This window comes from Capra hircus, chromosome 11 (genome assembly GCF_001704415.2).
Source record: "Capra hircus breed San Clemente chromosome 11, ASM170441v1, whole genome shotgun sequence".
Taxonomy (NCBI): Eukaryota; Metazoa; Chordata; class Mammalia; order Artiodactyla; family Bovidae; genus Capra; species Capra hircus.
This window is the reverse complement of record NC_030818.1, coordinates 94,912,395-94,928,997: the sequence shown is the minus strand read 5'-3', so window position 1 is coordinate 94,928,997 and position 16,603 is coordinate 94,912,395. Positions and strand designations below refer to the sequence as shown.

At 51.3% G+C, this 16,603-nt stretch overlaps 2 protein-coding genes across 3 annotated transcripts in view; one reads left to right on the top strand and one right to left on the bottom strand.

Moving 5' to 3' along the window:
* The window catches only part of PSMB7 (proteasome subunit beta 7), a 56,555-nt gene extending 50,457 nt beyond the window's left edge, over positions 1 to 6,098 (top strand). Inside the window, exons 7-8 of the mRNA XM_005687126.3 lie at positions 3,413 to 3,564; positions 5,856 to 6,098. Coding sequence (XP_005687183.1) covers positions 3,413 to 3,564; positions 5,856 to 5,967 — 264 coding nt within the window. The 3' untranslated portion in view covers positions 5,968 to 6,098. The remainder of the gene's footprint in view (positions 1 to 3,412; positions 3,565 to 5,855) is intronic.
* NEK6 (NIMA related kinase 6) overlaps positions 6,938 to 16,603 on the bottom strand; it is an 84,936-nt gene continuing 75,270 nt past the window's right edge. Inside the window, exons 9-10 of one of the 2 annotated variants that reach the window (XM_018055750.1) lie at positions 11,452 to 11,565; positions 6,938 to 8,448 (exon numbers count right to left, since the gene is read on the bottom strand). In XM_018055750.1, coding sequence (XP_017911239.1) covers positions 8,338 to 8,448; positions 11,452 to 11,565 — 225 coding nt within the window. In that variant the 3' untranslated portion in view covers positions 6,938 to 8,337. The remainder of the gene's footprint in view (positions 8,449 to 11,451; positions 11,566 to 16,603) is intronic. The other variant, XM_018055749.1, reaches the window with a different exon arrangement.

Here is a 16,603-nt window from a genome sequence, read left to right as displayed (position 1 = left end):
AAGGTTTATTTCCCCAATTTTAAAAAGCATTTTATGAGTAATTCAGGTTGTATGTAATATATTTTGCATTAATTTTTAAGTTAAAAAATTTTTAAGTTTTGTACATTCATCTACTCACGTTAAAGAATATTTGTAAACTAGAGGAAGTCTCACCTGTAATCTCAGCACTGTTGGCACCTTGGCATCAGCGGATTGTAATGGATTGATGTTAGATGAGCATGTCTCATATTGTGTATATTTCAGGTTCTGTAAGTCTTCCTCATCCCCATCCTCAAGTATTAAATAATTTGGGAAATTTAAATCTGCAGGCCTGAGTGCTACCAGCAGTGTTTGTGACAACCACTGAGTACTGTTGGCTGGCTCAGGGCACCAGCATCAGTGATGAGAATAGCAGTGAAATGAAACAGGAGAGGAGAGGAGGTGGTAGGTCAGGAGCAGAGGTATAAGCAAGGTACTTTGATACACAGACCCCCCCCCCCACCAGGTCCCCCGAAACAAGTTGGAATGATTTTGCATTTGTTAACTTAGTGGTTGGTTTTTGCTGTTTCTGTGGTAGCAGCTTGAACATTCTAGATGTTCAAGCTGGTTTTAGAAAAGGCAGAGGAACCAGAGATCAAATTGCCAACATTTGCTGGATCATGGAAAAAGCAAGAGAGTTCCAGAAAAACATCTATTTCTGCTTTATTGACTATGCCAAAGCCTTTGACTGTGTGGATCACAAGAAACTGTGCAAAATTCTGAAAGAGCTGGAAATACCAGACCACCTGACCTGCCTCTTGAGAAAACTATATACAGGTCAGGAAGCAACAGTTAGAACTGGACATGGAACAACAGACTGATTCCAAATAGGAAAAGGAGTACGTCAAGGCTGTATATCGTCACCCTGCTGATTTAACTTCTATGCAGAGTACATCATGAGAAACGCTGGGCTGGAGGAAGCACAAGCTGGAATCAAGATTGCCGGGAGAAATATCAATCACCTCAGATATGCAGATGACACCACCCTTAATGGCAGAAAGTGAAGAAGAACTAAAAAGCCTCTTGATGAAAGTGAAAGAAGAGAGCGAAAAAGTTGGCTTAAAGCTCAACATTCAGGAAACTAAGATCATGGCATCTGGTCCCATCACTTCGTGGCAAATAGATGGGGAAACAGTGGAAACAGTGTCAGACTTTATTTTTGGGGGCTCCAAATTCACTGCAGATGGTGACTGCAGCCATGAAATTAAAAGACGCTTACTCCTTGGAAGGAAAGTTATGACCAACCTAGATAGCATATTAAAAAGCAGAGACATTACTTTACCAACAAAGGTCCGTCTAGTCAAGGCTATGGTTTTTCCTGTGTTCATGTATGGATGTGAGAGTTGGACTGTGAAGAAGGCTGAGCACCGAAGAACTGGTGCTTTTGAACTGTGGTGTTGGAGGAGACTCTTGAGAGTCCCTTGGACTGCAAGGAAATCCAACCAGTCCATTCTGAAGGAGATCAGCCCTGGGTGTTCATTGGAAGGACTGATGCTAAAGCTGAAACTCCAATACTTTGACCACCTCATGCGAAGAGTTGACTCATTGGAAAAGACCCTGATGCTGGGAGGGATTGGGGGCAGGAGGAGAAGGGAACGAGGAGAGGAGGAGGAGGATGAGATGGTTGGATGGCATCACCGACTCGATGGACGTGAGTTTGAGTGAACTCTGGGAGTTGGTGATGGACAGGGAGGCCTGGTGTGCTGTGGTTCATGGGGTCACAAAGAGTCCAACACGACTGAGCGACTGAACTGAACTGAATGGTAGCAGCAGCCACCTCCCCCTCTAAGATGCTTTCTTTGCCCCCACCTTCACTGATTTCTGGTAAGGCTTTTGACCTCCATAGACTTGGGAATCGCAGGAGAGAACTTCTAATGAGAGGATCCTGTTTGAATGAATTCTGTGGGGCTGAATACACACAAGAGAATAACTCGTTTTATTGAGGCCACATAGGTGTCACTCAGGAAATGGGAAAACCTGGTGGGATAAAGATCAGAATAACCCCCAGCCCCTGCTGCTGGGTTGCTGAGGATCCCACTTCCAGCAGGGCCTTCTCTGAGTCTGTAGAGGGCGCTCATGTCACTGGAATCCTACTTACTGGCTTTGGGCAGGTTGAGGAGCAGGAGCCCTTCTCAGTACTTGTAGACAGTGAACTTGCTCTCTTTGATCTCAGGCTGGAATTTGGGCCAGGCATCCGAGTTTCTCCAAGGATGTTGCTTGGATGAGCCTCTGTATTTCAGCTTGCCAGTTGGACTCCATGCCCTCATGTGTGGGGAAGGGGGCTGAAGCCCAAGTTAAAGTCTCTTCTTTGCAAGACTGGTTCATTTTTTTTGTCCTTGTGTGAAGAGATTGAGCCTGCTGTTCCCCAGGTCCTGCCCTGCTGCCTGTGGCGCCTGCCTTCTGCTTTCTGAGTGCTTGGTGTGCGGGCCCTCCCTGAAGTTTTGCTGACCCAGCCAGTGTTCTCACAGCTCCTTCTCAGTTATCCATTAGCCCTTAATATTTTTTGTTGTAGTTACTTGAATCTGGTGCTTCTTGAGTAAGAAATAAATTAATCTACATTTTTTTTTACCAGTAATTGTTGGAGACTTAAGACTTGCTCTTAAAGGAAAGGTAAGAGTGACTCCCAGAAAGGAATCACTTCAGCGAGCATGCAGACGTACTAGTGGGAGGGGACAGGTTCTCTAGTGCAGGAGGTCTCGGCCTTGGCTCTGCTAGCATATCCCCAGAATTGTGTTTTGGTGTTCATTTTTTTCACCATGATATTGACTTTCTTTCTTATGTTACCAGGAAGCAGATTCCAACCATTTTGGACATTTTTGATCAAGGGTCGGCAAACTACAGCACGTGGGCCAAATCTGGCCCAGCACCCGTTTTTGTTTGGTGAAGGTGTGTTGGCGCACAGCCACACCCACTTGTTTACGTATTCTGTGGCTGTTCTGTGCTGCCGTGACTGAGTAGTTATGATGGCGACTGTCCACAAACCCAGAACACTTACTACCTCGGCCTTTGTTAGACAAGTTCACCAACCCCCGTTTTAGGTGAAAATGCTGCTATCAGCCCACAGTCCTATTACGTGGCAGGCGTCTGACGTGAAAGTTTGTTGAAGAGGGCATGTGTGCATAAAGGGTTTGAAAGGCCTGGTTCTCTTGCTTACCGGCTGCAGAACCTTGGGCAGATCATTGAAGTACTTTTGAGACCTTTCCTTCATTAATGGGCACTAAAAATGATGCCTACCTCACAGGTTGGCCTTTTCCCCTCCCCCTTTTCTTTCCTTTTTTTTTATATATTCTATGTCCCCTCCCCCTTTTCTCTTCCTGCTTCTGACAGCACTCTGGACATCAGAGCAGGCCCTCCATTCGACTGGGAACACTCTTGTTGCTATTTTCTTTCTCAGGAGGAAGAAGCTAAGAAGCTGGTGAGTGAAGCCATAGCAGCCGGGATCTTCAATGACCTGGGGTCTGGAAGTAACGTTGACCTGTGTGTCATCAGCAAGAGCAAGCTGGATTTTCTCCGTCCGTACTCAGTGCCCAATAAGAAGGGGACCAGGTAAGTGAAGGCTTCTTGTGGCCACCCTTACTATATTCATGGCATCCGAACAGGACTTCCTTTTATTTGTACCCATGTTAAGCCAGTGTACCCAGGCCAGCTTTATTCAACAGACCTTTGAATCAGTTTTTGACTGGGAACTGCTGTCAAGTATAGGAAAGTGATGTAATCTGTAAAATGTTGATGGGAGATGTTGAGTGGACAGATTCCTAGACTGCGGATTATGGGGAGAGGTTTGAATTCAGCATGTGCTGGCCTTTCTCTGCTTCCTTAAAGATGCCTCTGAAATCTGTATGAAGTTCTGTGAGAAGGTACATTTTCCAGGGCAGCCAGCCTGTAGCTTTTTCTCAGAGTGGTTCAAGAGTCTGAAATGGTTATCAGCCATTAGTTAAAAAGTCTCCAGAAGTTAGCCTTTGAGAGCTAACTGGTGCTTCTTCCTATTGTGGAGGGAGTCATGCCACTTCCTTAGCCTGTGGCATGTGCTGAGCTGGCGCTGCAGCCCAGCTCAGAATGGGCGAGGGGGCGAGGTGCGCATCAGTTTGCTTATGTAACTGGAAAGTGGCCAGCCCTGGTGGCAGGTGAGCCACTCAGCAGCAGTCTCGAACGGCTGTGCAGCTGCCTAACCTCTTCCTGGAGGCTGAGCCACTCAAAACGTGGCTCCTGAGCTCTGCTCCAGCGGCCTTCATCTGAATGTACGCAGGAGCAGTTAGAAACTCAGCCCCAAGTTTGGCTAGAGGAGAGCAAGCACACCCCCTTCCTCAGTGCTGCTTCAACTCCCACCACATATACTCAACTCCAAGTCGGGTAATTCACAAGGAAAGGAAAGAACTTTGAGAAGTAGCAGGTGTTCAGTGCAGTGTGTGCTCAGCATCGTGGACCCGCGGAGTGTTTGAGACAGGTAGGACAGCACAGCAGAGAAGAGCTCTGGCTTGGGGTGGGGACTCTGGGCACCTGTCTTGGATCACCTTGGGCCTGGACAAGGTGATCTCTGCTGAGCCCATGCGACTCCTCGGGCCCTGGGTGGGAAGGGAAGCAACCTTTCGGGCCTGGGCTGTGTTGGACCTGGCCTTGCATGTTTGCACTGGCTCCTCTGCAGTGTGGTATTGCGGTCCCCTGTTGCTTCAGGTAGAAGTGTTCCCTTTGTGCTGCTGAAACCAGGTGCCATAACCCAGGGTGGGAGGAGACTCCACTCCTCCCACAGACTTTGTGGTTCAGGAGTCCAGCACACAGGAGTCCTGTGGGGCCCTGGCTCCAAGGCCACAAGCCTCCAAGGGTCCGTCCAGTCGGGGAAGGAGCACCATCTCCACACCGGAGCCGGGGGCGGGCACACCTGAAGGAGGTGCTGCTGCTCGGGCCCTTTAAGAGCAGGGTGGGGACTGGGGGGGGGTTTCACAGAACTTAAAGGCCCACTGTTCGTGGCTGTACAAACTCCTGGTTTTGTACAGAGCTGTTATGCCACCCTTTTTTCTGTCTCCTGCCCTCTTTGAGCACAAGCTGCCAGGTGAGGATGGCTTTTCAAGGAGCACCTGGTCATGGCACAGCCAGCAGCGTCCGCGGACAGAAAGTGTCTCAGCTGCAGACAGGCGAGAGGAACAGGCGGACCTGTGCTGCTTCGACAGTGTTGTCTCCCTGGTCCCACTGTGAGATTAGGGGCTGCCAAGCTCAGAGAAACCTTTCAGATTCACCTAGGCAAAGTGATGCTGGGTGAGCGTTAGTGGTGATCTACCGTGTCCCTTTAGGGACAGTTAATTCTCCCTTCTTGAGTCTCAAGTGTGGTCAACAGTGACAAGCCCAGAGTCTGGCTGTGGGTCATTTTTGTACTGTTAATGCTTCCAGATATTTTTACCATGTTTAAGGTTACAGTTATGTCATCCGGGGCAGTGGCACCTTAATGAAAGGATTGACTTCCTGCTGGTTACTGAAGGTAACTTCAGTATTAATGGTTATTAATGCTTTAGGGAGGTTGAAGCTTGAAGGCAGAGGAACAAATGCATCTCCTGGGGATGCGGAGGTGGGGAAGGAAATCCGAGGGTCCACTCAGTGCCAGGTGCTCGATCTTACCTCTTTCCACATGCATCCTGTCTTCCTGTAGCCCCATTTTGTAGCACTTGAGAGCCGAGGAAAGTGACCTTTGGGGGAGCGGAATCCCCCCTGCTTCGAAGAACTGGGAGTCAGGAGAGCCAGGACTCCAGTCTAGGCCGGCTTGCCCCCTAAATACTTGTCCCTTTCTCTAGCCCTCTGTCAGGCCCCTAGGGGATCCTAACTCTCTGCTTTTGTCTTTCTCTCACTAGGTTTGGCCGGTACAGGTGTGAGAAAGGGACCACTGCTGTCCTCACTGAAAAAGTCACAACCCTGGAAATTGAGGTGCTGGAAGAAACAGTCCAAACAATGGACACGTCCTGAATGGTGTCAGTGGCTGGCTGGCTACCGCTGTGGAAGACTGGGGGCAATGGAGGCTCCCCCTGTAAGACATTCGGCCAGTGTTTGCTGAATGAAAACCCAATAAAAAATGAAAACAAAATTAAGTGGCTGAAGTCAGAGCTAGTGGTTTCCCACCCCTTTGCTAACTTACTTTTCTCTTTGTTCAGGGTAGTCCCAGGTTTCTTCCTTTTCTTTGCTGCTTAGGATGAGTGCAGCACAGCCAAGTAGGAAAGAACCACTCATCAGTTCTCAGTACCGAGAACAAGCAGGTAGGTGGACAGTGTTGCTTTGCTCTAGCTGTGTGACCCGGGGTGTACTCCACTTTGCCCAGTTTCACAGACGTCCCAAGAATGCTTGGGACTTACTATCTGTTAGGAAATGACTGTTTTTCCAATACTCAGGCCTGCTGAATGGCTGAAATTGTGTACCTCCAGAGGGTCCTTGTACTAAGCAGAATTGTTCTCAAGGGGTTGAAAGTTGATGGCATGCAGAAAGCTAGTTCATCTGTGTCCAAAGACGATACTGCCAAGGGAGACAGACACAGTAGGGATTCTGAGAGCCATAAGCAGAATATTTGCAAAAAGTCTGCCTGGAATCAGAAAAACTTTCAGTGCTAAGTGCCAGACAGACAGAGTCTGACTGTCCTCCAGGGCATGCTCATCTTGGGGACATGAGAAAGGCCCAGTGCCATGGTCTCCCAGAGTGAACCCCGTCTTGGGCAAGCTGCCCCGGTTAAACTGCCAGGAGTAGGGTGGGGAGAACAATGCGATTATTTAGGATAGCAACTTGGCTGACGATTTATCAAAATTATCTGGGGAGCTTAAAAAAATTCCCAGATTACTCAGTGTCTGGGGCCTGAGAAATTGTGTTTTTAAAAGCAGCTTTAGAGATGGTGCTGCAGTGTGAAGCTGTTGTAAAAGAACTCACGAATCATACGCATTCACAGAAGGACCCCTCTTACCCATTTTATTTCAACCATGGAGGATGAGTACAAAGCAGAGGCTGCATCTGAAGAAAATCTCTCAAACGCGACAGTATTACAGTAGAACAGAGTTCACACAAGAAATCGGCACACTGGCCCGACCCAAATCCTTTGTCCCCAGGAAGGCCTGACCAGGACACCAGTGGGGCGGACACATGCGCTGTCTGTCTGGAGGGCTGAACTGTCACCAAGTCAGTGGGCGACTATGTAGACCATTTGGGGATTAACTTGAGTGTAAAAACAAAATTCAAACTACTTCCTTCAGAGCTTCAGTTTTCCTTAAGTTCACATTTATAAATTAATCTTCACAGTTAATCCTATTTGGGAGCAAGAAATAAGTGAACACACTTCTGGTTTTCTACAAATAATACAGCTGTACGTTAACTCTTGACTTGCATGGTCCGTGGATTTCAGCTTTGTGAAGGGGTGAGTAGCTACCATTTTTGGATCATTTGCCATGAGCTAGATAATTTACATATTTTATCTCAAATTCTGTCAGCAACCCTGAAGACAGATGTTATTAAGTCCATTTTATAGATGCGGCAATGGTCTCAGAGGTTAAGAAGCTTGCCCAGGGTCATGCCAGGAAGGTGCAGGACCAGCGCAAAGCCCGTATAGTTTTGTTTCCTATGCTTCCTTCTCAGCGAGGAAGACACTTCACACTGATCATTAAATGAACCCCCAGCATTCAGGCCAGTGATGAGGGCCCGGTGCTGGCGGGTGTTCAGAATAGGGCTGAGCCGAGTGCACAGAGAATACTCATGGCTTTCAAATACTCTTTGCCTCTATGTCAGATGCTGGGTTCACCTCGTCGTCATTTATCAAGTTATAAACAGAGAGAAAAATATTAGGAAAATCTCCACTCTACTTAAAAAAAAATATTTCCACTTTCTTCCCTTACAACAGAGTAAATTAAGCACACAGCTTGATTGTTTGAAAAGATTCTAAGAGCTAAACTTGCCACTATCCATTTTAAAAGGCTCACTACAAATCAGAGTCTCCTGTATTCTCCTGTTACTACAGACCTTAACAGGTCACTGAAGGAATTATCCAAAAGATTCACATTACAGTCCAGATATAAGGGGTGTGTCAGTGGCTCACTGAACCATCCACCCCTTGCAACCCAGCTGAGAGTGTTCACAACAGTTTAAAGAAAGGAGTTTCAAATGTGACCACCAGTAGCACGTGACCAGTGCCCCTCCCCCCAGCAGCCCTGTATTCAGCATCTGCTATGAAGCCTGGGCCCCTCTTTGGGGAACCTGCTGAACCCTCTAGTCTTAGTTGGTCCCAGCTCCCAGGTGGCCACTTTGGAGAAGACTCAGGTAAGGCAGGTAAGGTGTGGCTTCTGAGAAGGCACACTGCATCCACGCTCAGGTGCTTGAAGTCCACACGTGCATCTGTTTGGCAATCTGGTGCACATAGGTGATGTCGGGTCTCTGGTTGGGGTCAGGGTGGATACACATGCTGACCAGTTCTCGTAACTGCAAAAGACAGATGATGCCTATTACTCCCAAGCAGCTTTGTTGAGGTTCTGTATTAACTCATTAACCCTCACGGTTCCTACACGATGAGCAGAGACATTCAAGACGGGTGAGTGGCGGGCGCGCAGGGCCAGTGTTTGGCCTGTCTGGTCCCAAGGCCAGGTCTTGGAGACCCTGAGAGTGCTGCCTCCAAAGAATTGTGAACTTCTGCCGTCTCCACTCCTGGGTAAATCTGTGTACTGTGTGTGTGCCTGCTGTCAGTCATGCAGATGCCCAAAGCAGAGGGCAAAACTCAAGGCAAGGGCTTATTGATCATAATAAATGCATTAACATGCAGCAGAGCTGCAGTCTGCCCACCCCCTGGCCTCTTTATTGTGCTCATGAAAGACGGAGCTTTTAATTATACAGACACTGAAGGCTGCGCCTGCCTCTGGGTGGGGGAGGGGTACCTTGAGCCTCTGATCACCTCCATTCTTCTGATAGCCAGAGTGCCAATTATTTTAATGGTAATTAAAATAATGACCTTAGAAAGCCTACATCTTAACTTGCATCACTGGGCTCACTGCAGTTTTTTCTTTTTCATTTAAATACCTGCTGCTGGAAGGGCTGGCCAGGCGCAGCAGGGAGAAGGGAGATCCTGACTTAAGGGGGCTCATATGGACTCTGGGATCGGCCCAGTGGGTCTGGTGGTGCGCACTTCCTGCTTCACTCCTGAGCTGTTCCAGGCTGAGGGATCTGGGGATCCTCCTCCTGGGAGAGGTTTCAGCCTGTGTGCCTTACTGGAGATTTCACTGCTATAAACACTGGGAAGCTCCTGGCCAGATGCAGCCGAGCTTGCAAGACCAAACTCCAGAACCGTAGTGTTTGGGGGCAGTGGCTGTGAAAGTGCCCAAGAAAACCACATTAAGATAGTCTGAGTAGACCACACAGTTGGCAACAAGTGTGTGCCTGAAAATTTCAAAAGAGAAACAGTGTCTTATTCCTAAAAGGAGATAGAACTTCAAAAGTGAGGTGTGCAGAAGGGCTTCAGTGCTAAGAATTAACACCTCCAGGAGCTGCACACAGCTGGTGAAAGCCAGGTGCTCTGGGGTGGAGGCACTCTGGATGGTGGAAGAACTGACTTGGGAGGGAAGAGGGCCAAAGGTTTTATGAGAATTCCTTCATTCCAGCTTTATAACCATGAGACAGAGCTGACAGTTCCCACTGACAAACTGGCAAATTGAGGCCCAGAGAAGTCATTTGCTCCAGGTGGTATGACTCCAACCTTCTTAACAATTTTCAACAAAACTCCTAATTCAAGGCATCCCTGGTGGCTCAGGGGAAAAGAATCCGCCTGGCAACACAGAAGACACGGGTTCGATCCCTGATCTAGGAAGATCCCACATGCTGTAGAACAATTAAGCCCCTGCACCTCAAGTACTGATCCTGGGCTCTAGAGCCGCAACTACTGAGTGTCCATGTTCTGTGTGCCCTAGAGCCTGTGCTCGGCAACGAGAGAAGCCACTGCAGTGAAAGCCCGTGGACCACGGCTAGAGAGCCGCTCCCACTCAGCACAACAGAGAAAAGCCCTCAGGAACAAAGACCCGGCACAACCAAGAACACCTACAGATTAAAAAACCAAAACAAGGGGGAGAAAAACCAATGCAACTGTTAAACGCTGGTGAACAACTCAACTAGTTTCTCCTTTCCTACCAGCTTCCACCCCAGAGCATAAGTACTTCCTCCAAAGGTCACAGGAGAACTCTGCAAGCCACGAAGCAACAGCCACAAGAAAGTGCAGTGAGCAACTCTAGGGACATGCACTCCTACCCGCCCTCTGGCTGCCGCCGGGAGTCCGCAGAGCCAGCAGGCATGGGAACAGAGGCTGCCAGGAGGAGGGTGGCCGAGGCCGCTTCTAGTCAGCTGGCTTGGATGCAGGGTTAGCACACACTGGGACACCTGGTCGCTATAGCCTGGTGGGCAAGGACTGCTCCTTCCAGAACTTTCACAATGGTGAAGTGAGCAGTCTGGACGCTGCCTTGCCTTGGCTGGACGACTGGCTATGGAAGAGGGCTACACCCTCAGGAAACAGGATGGCATGGCAGCTAGGTGCAGGGTCATCTGGGTCAAACACTGCTTTCATCACGAGCAAGTTACTTAACCCCTCTGAGTCATTTAACCTTCTTGGTAAAATGGCATTAGGGGCAGGGGGATTCATCAGTCCTTAATGTGAGCTGTTGTTATTGTGAGGCGATGGCCTGTGGTCCTGCAGGGTGGGCCCAGGGAGACTCAGACTCCCTGTCACACCCCCTAGTCCTGACCCTGAACACAACCCATGGAGCGTTTCCTTTGAGCCAGGCTCTGCTACAGCAATGGCTACTCTGGCTGATGATGGTGGTAAACGTTGGCCTGGTGCTGGACTGAGCACATCCCCCCTGCCTTACCTCAGTCCTCTGCGGGAGATTCCAAGATTACCGCTATTTTACAGATGAGGAAACAGACTCAGTTCAGTGAAGAGTGAGGGTGAGTATGTTACAGTCTTAACCACTCTGGGCTGTAAACCTGTCCTCTCCTCCTCACCTTTTATCCATGAAGGCAAAACATCAGCCCTGCTTTTAAGAAGAGGGACCCGAGGCAGAACACACTCTCCCACAGCCTTATCCATCACAGCCTGACTGCCAGACTTGTCAAAGTCTGTATCCAGAGCCCCTGCCCTCAGTGTAGAATGTTGAAAATAAGACCACCAAAGGGTCTGACGCAGGTCTGTGACAGCAAGGAGACTGGTCTGCCTGCTGTGGCTTCCTCTCATGGAAGCAAAGTGGCTGCCAATGGTAGCATGGGGCCAGCGAGGTCCTGCCACCCCTTGTGTGCCTCCTGTTGTCCCCAACCCTGAGTCCCTCACAGCAGGAAGTGGAGAAGTCACTTCCTTCTGCACCCTGTTAAGTGAACCCAGGCTCAGCCCCTCCTGGAGCCTCGCTGGTCGTCGGAGCTCACCAGGCCCAGCCCTGGCGGCAGCAGACCCACCTTCTCAGAGTAATGTTCCCCGGGGAGAGGTGGGTAGTCACACTGCTCGATCTTCTGGCAGAGAGAGAAGAGATTCATTTTGTCTCCATAGAAGGGGCTCTGAAGAGCTGCCATCTGCAAGGAGAGGGATGAAAGAGGGGTTTTTGGCCCTGAGGTCCAGGGGAGAAGGGGCTGCTCCTGCCAGCGGGGGGCTGGGGGGGTGGGGGGGGGCAGGGGCGGGGGTGAGTGTGTGCTTCCAGGTCCTCACTTGCAGCAGCTGTCCAGCGAGGCTCCCCACCCCCCATCCTGAGGAAGCTGGGGTGCAACAGCAAGAGGCAGTTTTAACATGATCCTTGAAACATAAGCACATCAAATGGGACAAAGGTTTCAGTGACAAAACTAAGGGCAATGAAGAAGGCGCATCTGTGTCCTGAGGACCAGCTGTGTGCAGGCGCCTGCCTGCCCACAGCTCAGCTCCCAGGTGCCGATTTTGGTCGTAAGTACACAGGGCATGGGGAGACAGGCCCTGCTCAGGAGGAGCTGTGCTTGGGACTAGTGGGTTCCTCTTGTCACATGGTCTTGTATTTCTAAAGAGCAATTCTGAAGACACTCATGGGAGGATGTCTATTTGAGAAGTAAATTTAGGAAACCGCCTACCTAGATATGCAGATGACACCACCCTTATGTCAGAAAGTGAAGAACTAAAGACCCTTTTGATGAAAGTGAAAGAGTGGAAAAGTTGGCTTAAAGCTCAACATTCAGAAAACTAAGATCATGGCACCTGATCCCATCACTTTATGGCAAATAGATGGGGAAACTGTGGAAACAGTGGCTGACTTTATTTTGGGGGGGCTCCCAAATCACTGCAGATGGTGACTGCAGCCATGAAATTAAAAGGCGCTTACTCCTTGGACCAACCTAGACAGCATATTGAAAAACAGAGACATTACTTTGCCAACAAAGGTCTGTCTAGTCAAGGCTATGGTTTTTCCAGTGGTCATGTATGGATGTGAGAGTTGGACTATAAAGAAGGCTGAGCACCGAAGAATTGATGCTTTTGAACTGTGGTGTTGGAGAAGACTCTTGAGAGTCCCTTGAACTGCAAGGAGATCCAACCAGTCCATCCTAAAGGAGATCAGTCCTAGGTGTTCATTGGAAGGACTGATGTTGAAGCTGAAACTCCAATACTCTGGCCGCCTGATGCAAAGAGCTGACTCATTTGAAGACCCTGATGCTGGGAAAGATTGAGGGCAGGAGGAGAAGGGGATGACAGAGGATGAGATGGTTGGATGGCATCACCGACTCAATGCACATGAGTTTGGGTAAACTGTGGGAGTTGGTGATGGACAGGGAGGCCTGGCGTGTGGGCGGTTCATGGGGTCGCAAAGAGTCGGACACAACTGAGCGACTGAACTGAACCTATCTAAGGACTAACATTTGATGTGTGGGGTGGAGGGGGTGGGGAGGCATTTTTGGCTTTCATTCTGGCTGTGCTCCAGCCTGTCACAGAGCTGCTGTGGAAGCCCAGGGTTCAGGGCAGTGGCTGCTGCTGCCTGAAAGCTGCATGTCCAGACATTAGCAGGGGGCGCAGGGCTGTTTGGCTGCCCATGAATGCAGGGCCGGGGACCCTGGGCTTCACAGACACTCCAGACGGAAGCTTCCTGAGTCCCACCCATCTCCACACTCACTCACTGCAGGCCCGGCCCCCCATTTCCTCATCTGAGATGGACACGGCTCCCCCTGCAGGGTGGCAGTGAGCCTTGGCCAGCACGGAGGAGGGTCCCAACCTGAGCTGTCATCCTCCGGCTCCACGCTGGAAGCAAGCCCTCTCCTGGGGGCTGTGGAGGCCCTGGTGGGTTCTTGCCCCATCAGGGAACTAGCTGAGTTTCCCACCCCACCACTCAGCACCCTTGGGGGTGTCTTCAAAGGGGACACAGGGGGTGGCCCCATGAGGGGTGGCCGTGTTAGGCGGCCCAGTGAAGTGCCCACTGGCCCCATCTGCTGATGAAGCCGTAATGAGGTTAAAGTGCCTCCTGTCACTCCTACTTCCAGATGACAGCCCAACTCCTCCTGCTACTCAAGCACCGTCAGGTACCTGTGCCCGCCTGGACATTCGGCCCTGGTTCCCCTCGAGGAGCCGGTGCCAGGGCCGCTCTGTACGTGGGCCGCAGCCAGGGTCTCCGCGACACCTGAGGAATCCTTGCTCCCTGTCAGGCCCCAGAGGGCGGGCCAGTGAACCCCGTCTCAGGGCAGAACGTGGTAGGTCACCCGGCAGCTTTAGTTTCCTGGCCTGCCCCCGTGTACCTGTGAATAGGTCAGCTGACCCTGAGAGTATAGCCTGCCTCCTTCAGGAGGCACAGGGGGCACACACTGTCCTTGGGCTTCCAAATGGCCTTTGGAGAGGCAGTGTGGCCTGGAGACCTGGGGTTTCCTCTGGCCCAGGTCAGGAGTCTCCCCAGAGCAGCACCTGTGGGCCCAGGGCGCTGGCTGAGTGATTTCAGAGGGGAGCTGAGCCTTACCGCTCTCTTCCGCCTGACCAGGGGCTTGGGCCCCTCTGAGGAGGGCTGCAGACCACCTGGACTGTGAAACCTCCCATGGGAAGGCTGCAGGTAGTGGCCGTGGCACTTGGCAAACCAGGAGGGGTGTGCAGAAACGGGGAACTGTCTTTACCAACTAGCGTGCAAAATGGCATCGCTTGGGTGATGTATTTCCAGTAATTAAAACGAGAACCTCAGGTGCAAAGGGTTAATTGGGCAGTTTCAAAGGGACATCTGTTGCCCCGGCAGAGAGCATCGGAGGCTCCAGGGCGGTCACTCAGGGTGATCTGGTGCCCTTCAAGTCAAGGCAGGTGGATTAAGGCGGATTTTCCTGGAAAGTGTTTCTGTCCAAAGTAGAAAGGATGTTTAAATGCTGGCCCCACTAACATGGGCTCTGGTTTTCCATGTGTCTGACCTGGGAGAGGGACTGGGTGATCCTTTCAACCAGCCAGCCTGATCTGATTTGCACAAAAGGGCCCCTGAATGGCGAGGCCTGAGCCCTGTACATGCCGTTCCCTGCAGATAACCTCCCTGTTCCCTCCAGCGCCTTCCCCAGTTTCAGAAACGCTTTCTGAACAGGGTCAGCAGTGAGCTCTGCCAGAGGAGCGCTCGCAGCCTCCCTGGCTCACCGTGGCTTCTACATCCGTCCATGCAGATTCTAGTGGAAGCGGCATCCCCCTGCCCCCCTCCCCAGGCCGCTCCCCCTCCAGCTGCTGGCCACAGGCCTTCCACCCAGATCAGAGCATCACACTGTGAAGGAACCTCTGGGGTTGCTGGAGACACTGGGATTAGAACGATTAGCCCGGATGTCGAGATCCCCTTGTACCGGCAACCACCCACCTCTGATTGGTCGAAGCAGAGGAGGAATGGCTGTTTGGGGCTGACACTGGTTGCCTCGTTAGGACTGCCAATGCTACGGCTCTCAGCGCTGCTCCTCAGATACAGAACTTTTCCTCCCTGGCGTCATTGGGATGACACATGGCCAGAGAGATGGGCGAGTATGGGCGCTTGCCCCCGCCGGGAGGGCTCAGGGAAACTGGTGTGTGATTTGAGATGTCAGAAGGAGAAGTGGTCTCTGACTCAGAGGGGACAGCAACTGCCTTTGACTCTGGCCCTGTCAAGGCCTCAGACATCCGTCTCATCACCAGTTTCTCCCAATCTTGTCCGGGAGTGAAGGCTGACCCCAGGGGCTAGCTGCCAAGCAGTCTGCCGCCCTGCTTCCCCAGACCCTTCTCTGGCTCAAGCCAGAATAAAGCAGGATTCCACACAAGGCACAGCTCCACCCTGGTCTTCCCTCGCTCCCCCTCCGGCCCACTTTCCTGCTGGTCTCAGCCTCGAGGCTGCTGTGAGAAGGCCCCCTACTGAGGACCCTGATTCCTTCAGCTCCACGCTCAGAGCTGAGCTCCCATGTAAATAAGTAAATTCTGCAGAGCCCAGGCGGCCTGCTGAGCGCCTCCACGGGAGTGCCAGGTAATGAAAACAAAGCACCAGGCCTTCCAACAGGCCAAACTCAGGCATCCCTGCTGGGAGCTCCTGGAGGGGCCACTGCAGTTGCTGGGGGCTCCTCACAACCAGTCCTTCCCCCAGAAAGGGGCTCTGAGCCGAGGCACCACATCTCTTTCTCCACTGTCACACCTCCCCTGCTGGCTGGGGAGAAGGGATGAGGCCCTGGCTCCACAAGGACCACCTCTCCGGCTCCTGTTCACAGAAGGGTGGGTATCTATGCCCGGGTACCACTGCCCATGTAGGCCACTTCTTGCTGTGTGACCCTGGAAGGTCTCTCCACCCCTCTCAGCCAGCTTCCTCCCTTACAGCAAAGCTGGGACTGGCCTCGTGTCATTCTTGGGATCCACTCCAATGTCCAGGGCAGTGCGGCTCCCCGCTGCTGAGATGTTAGGCCTGTTTGTCCCATGCTGACCTCTTCAGGACAGATCCCACTAGGCACCCACCAGAGGGGTGCAGGCCAGGTGTACTGCTTTGTGGCAGCTCCTCACTAGCCATGGGGCGACAGCAGCATCTTAAGGTGACCTCAGGAGGTTTTCTGTGGACATCTGGATGCCCAGGTGGAAGGTGATGTGGTGGGCTGAATAAAGGTCCCCAAAGATGTTCACATCCTAATCCTGGGGGTCAGCAAATGTGTTGCCTATATGGCAAAATAAATTTGGTAGATGTTATGAAATTAAGGATCCTAGATAGGGGGAGAGTCCTGCGTGATCCAGGTGGGCCCTACTACATATAAACACAGTATCTGTGAGAAGGAGCAGAGACTGGAGTACAGAAGAGGTCCGTTGACTTAAGTGATATGATGAAGAGATCACAAGCCAAGGAATGTAGGTGGCCTTTTCCTTTTCTTGCCTTGAGTCCAGGGAAACTGATTGTGGACTTCTGGCTTCCAAGGGGGAAGATTATAATTTTATGTTGTATCAGGCCAACTGGTAATCTGTCACGGGGACTCCTGATACTCCCAGTCCACACTGGGGCTCGGAGGGAAGGGTGAGCCTGTCTCTGTTGTACGCAGGTTTCCTCTGGCTCCGTGCTGCCGCCCGCCGCCCTGGCCCAGGGGTGCTCCACTGGGTCTGCTCAGAAGCCTTGGAAGTGATCTGTGGGTGGTGGGGGGGATGGGGGTGGGAGAGCCT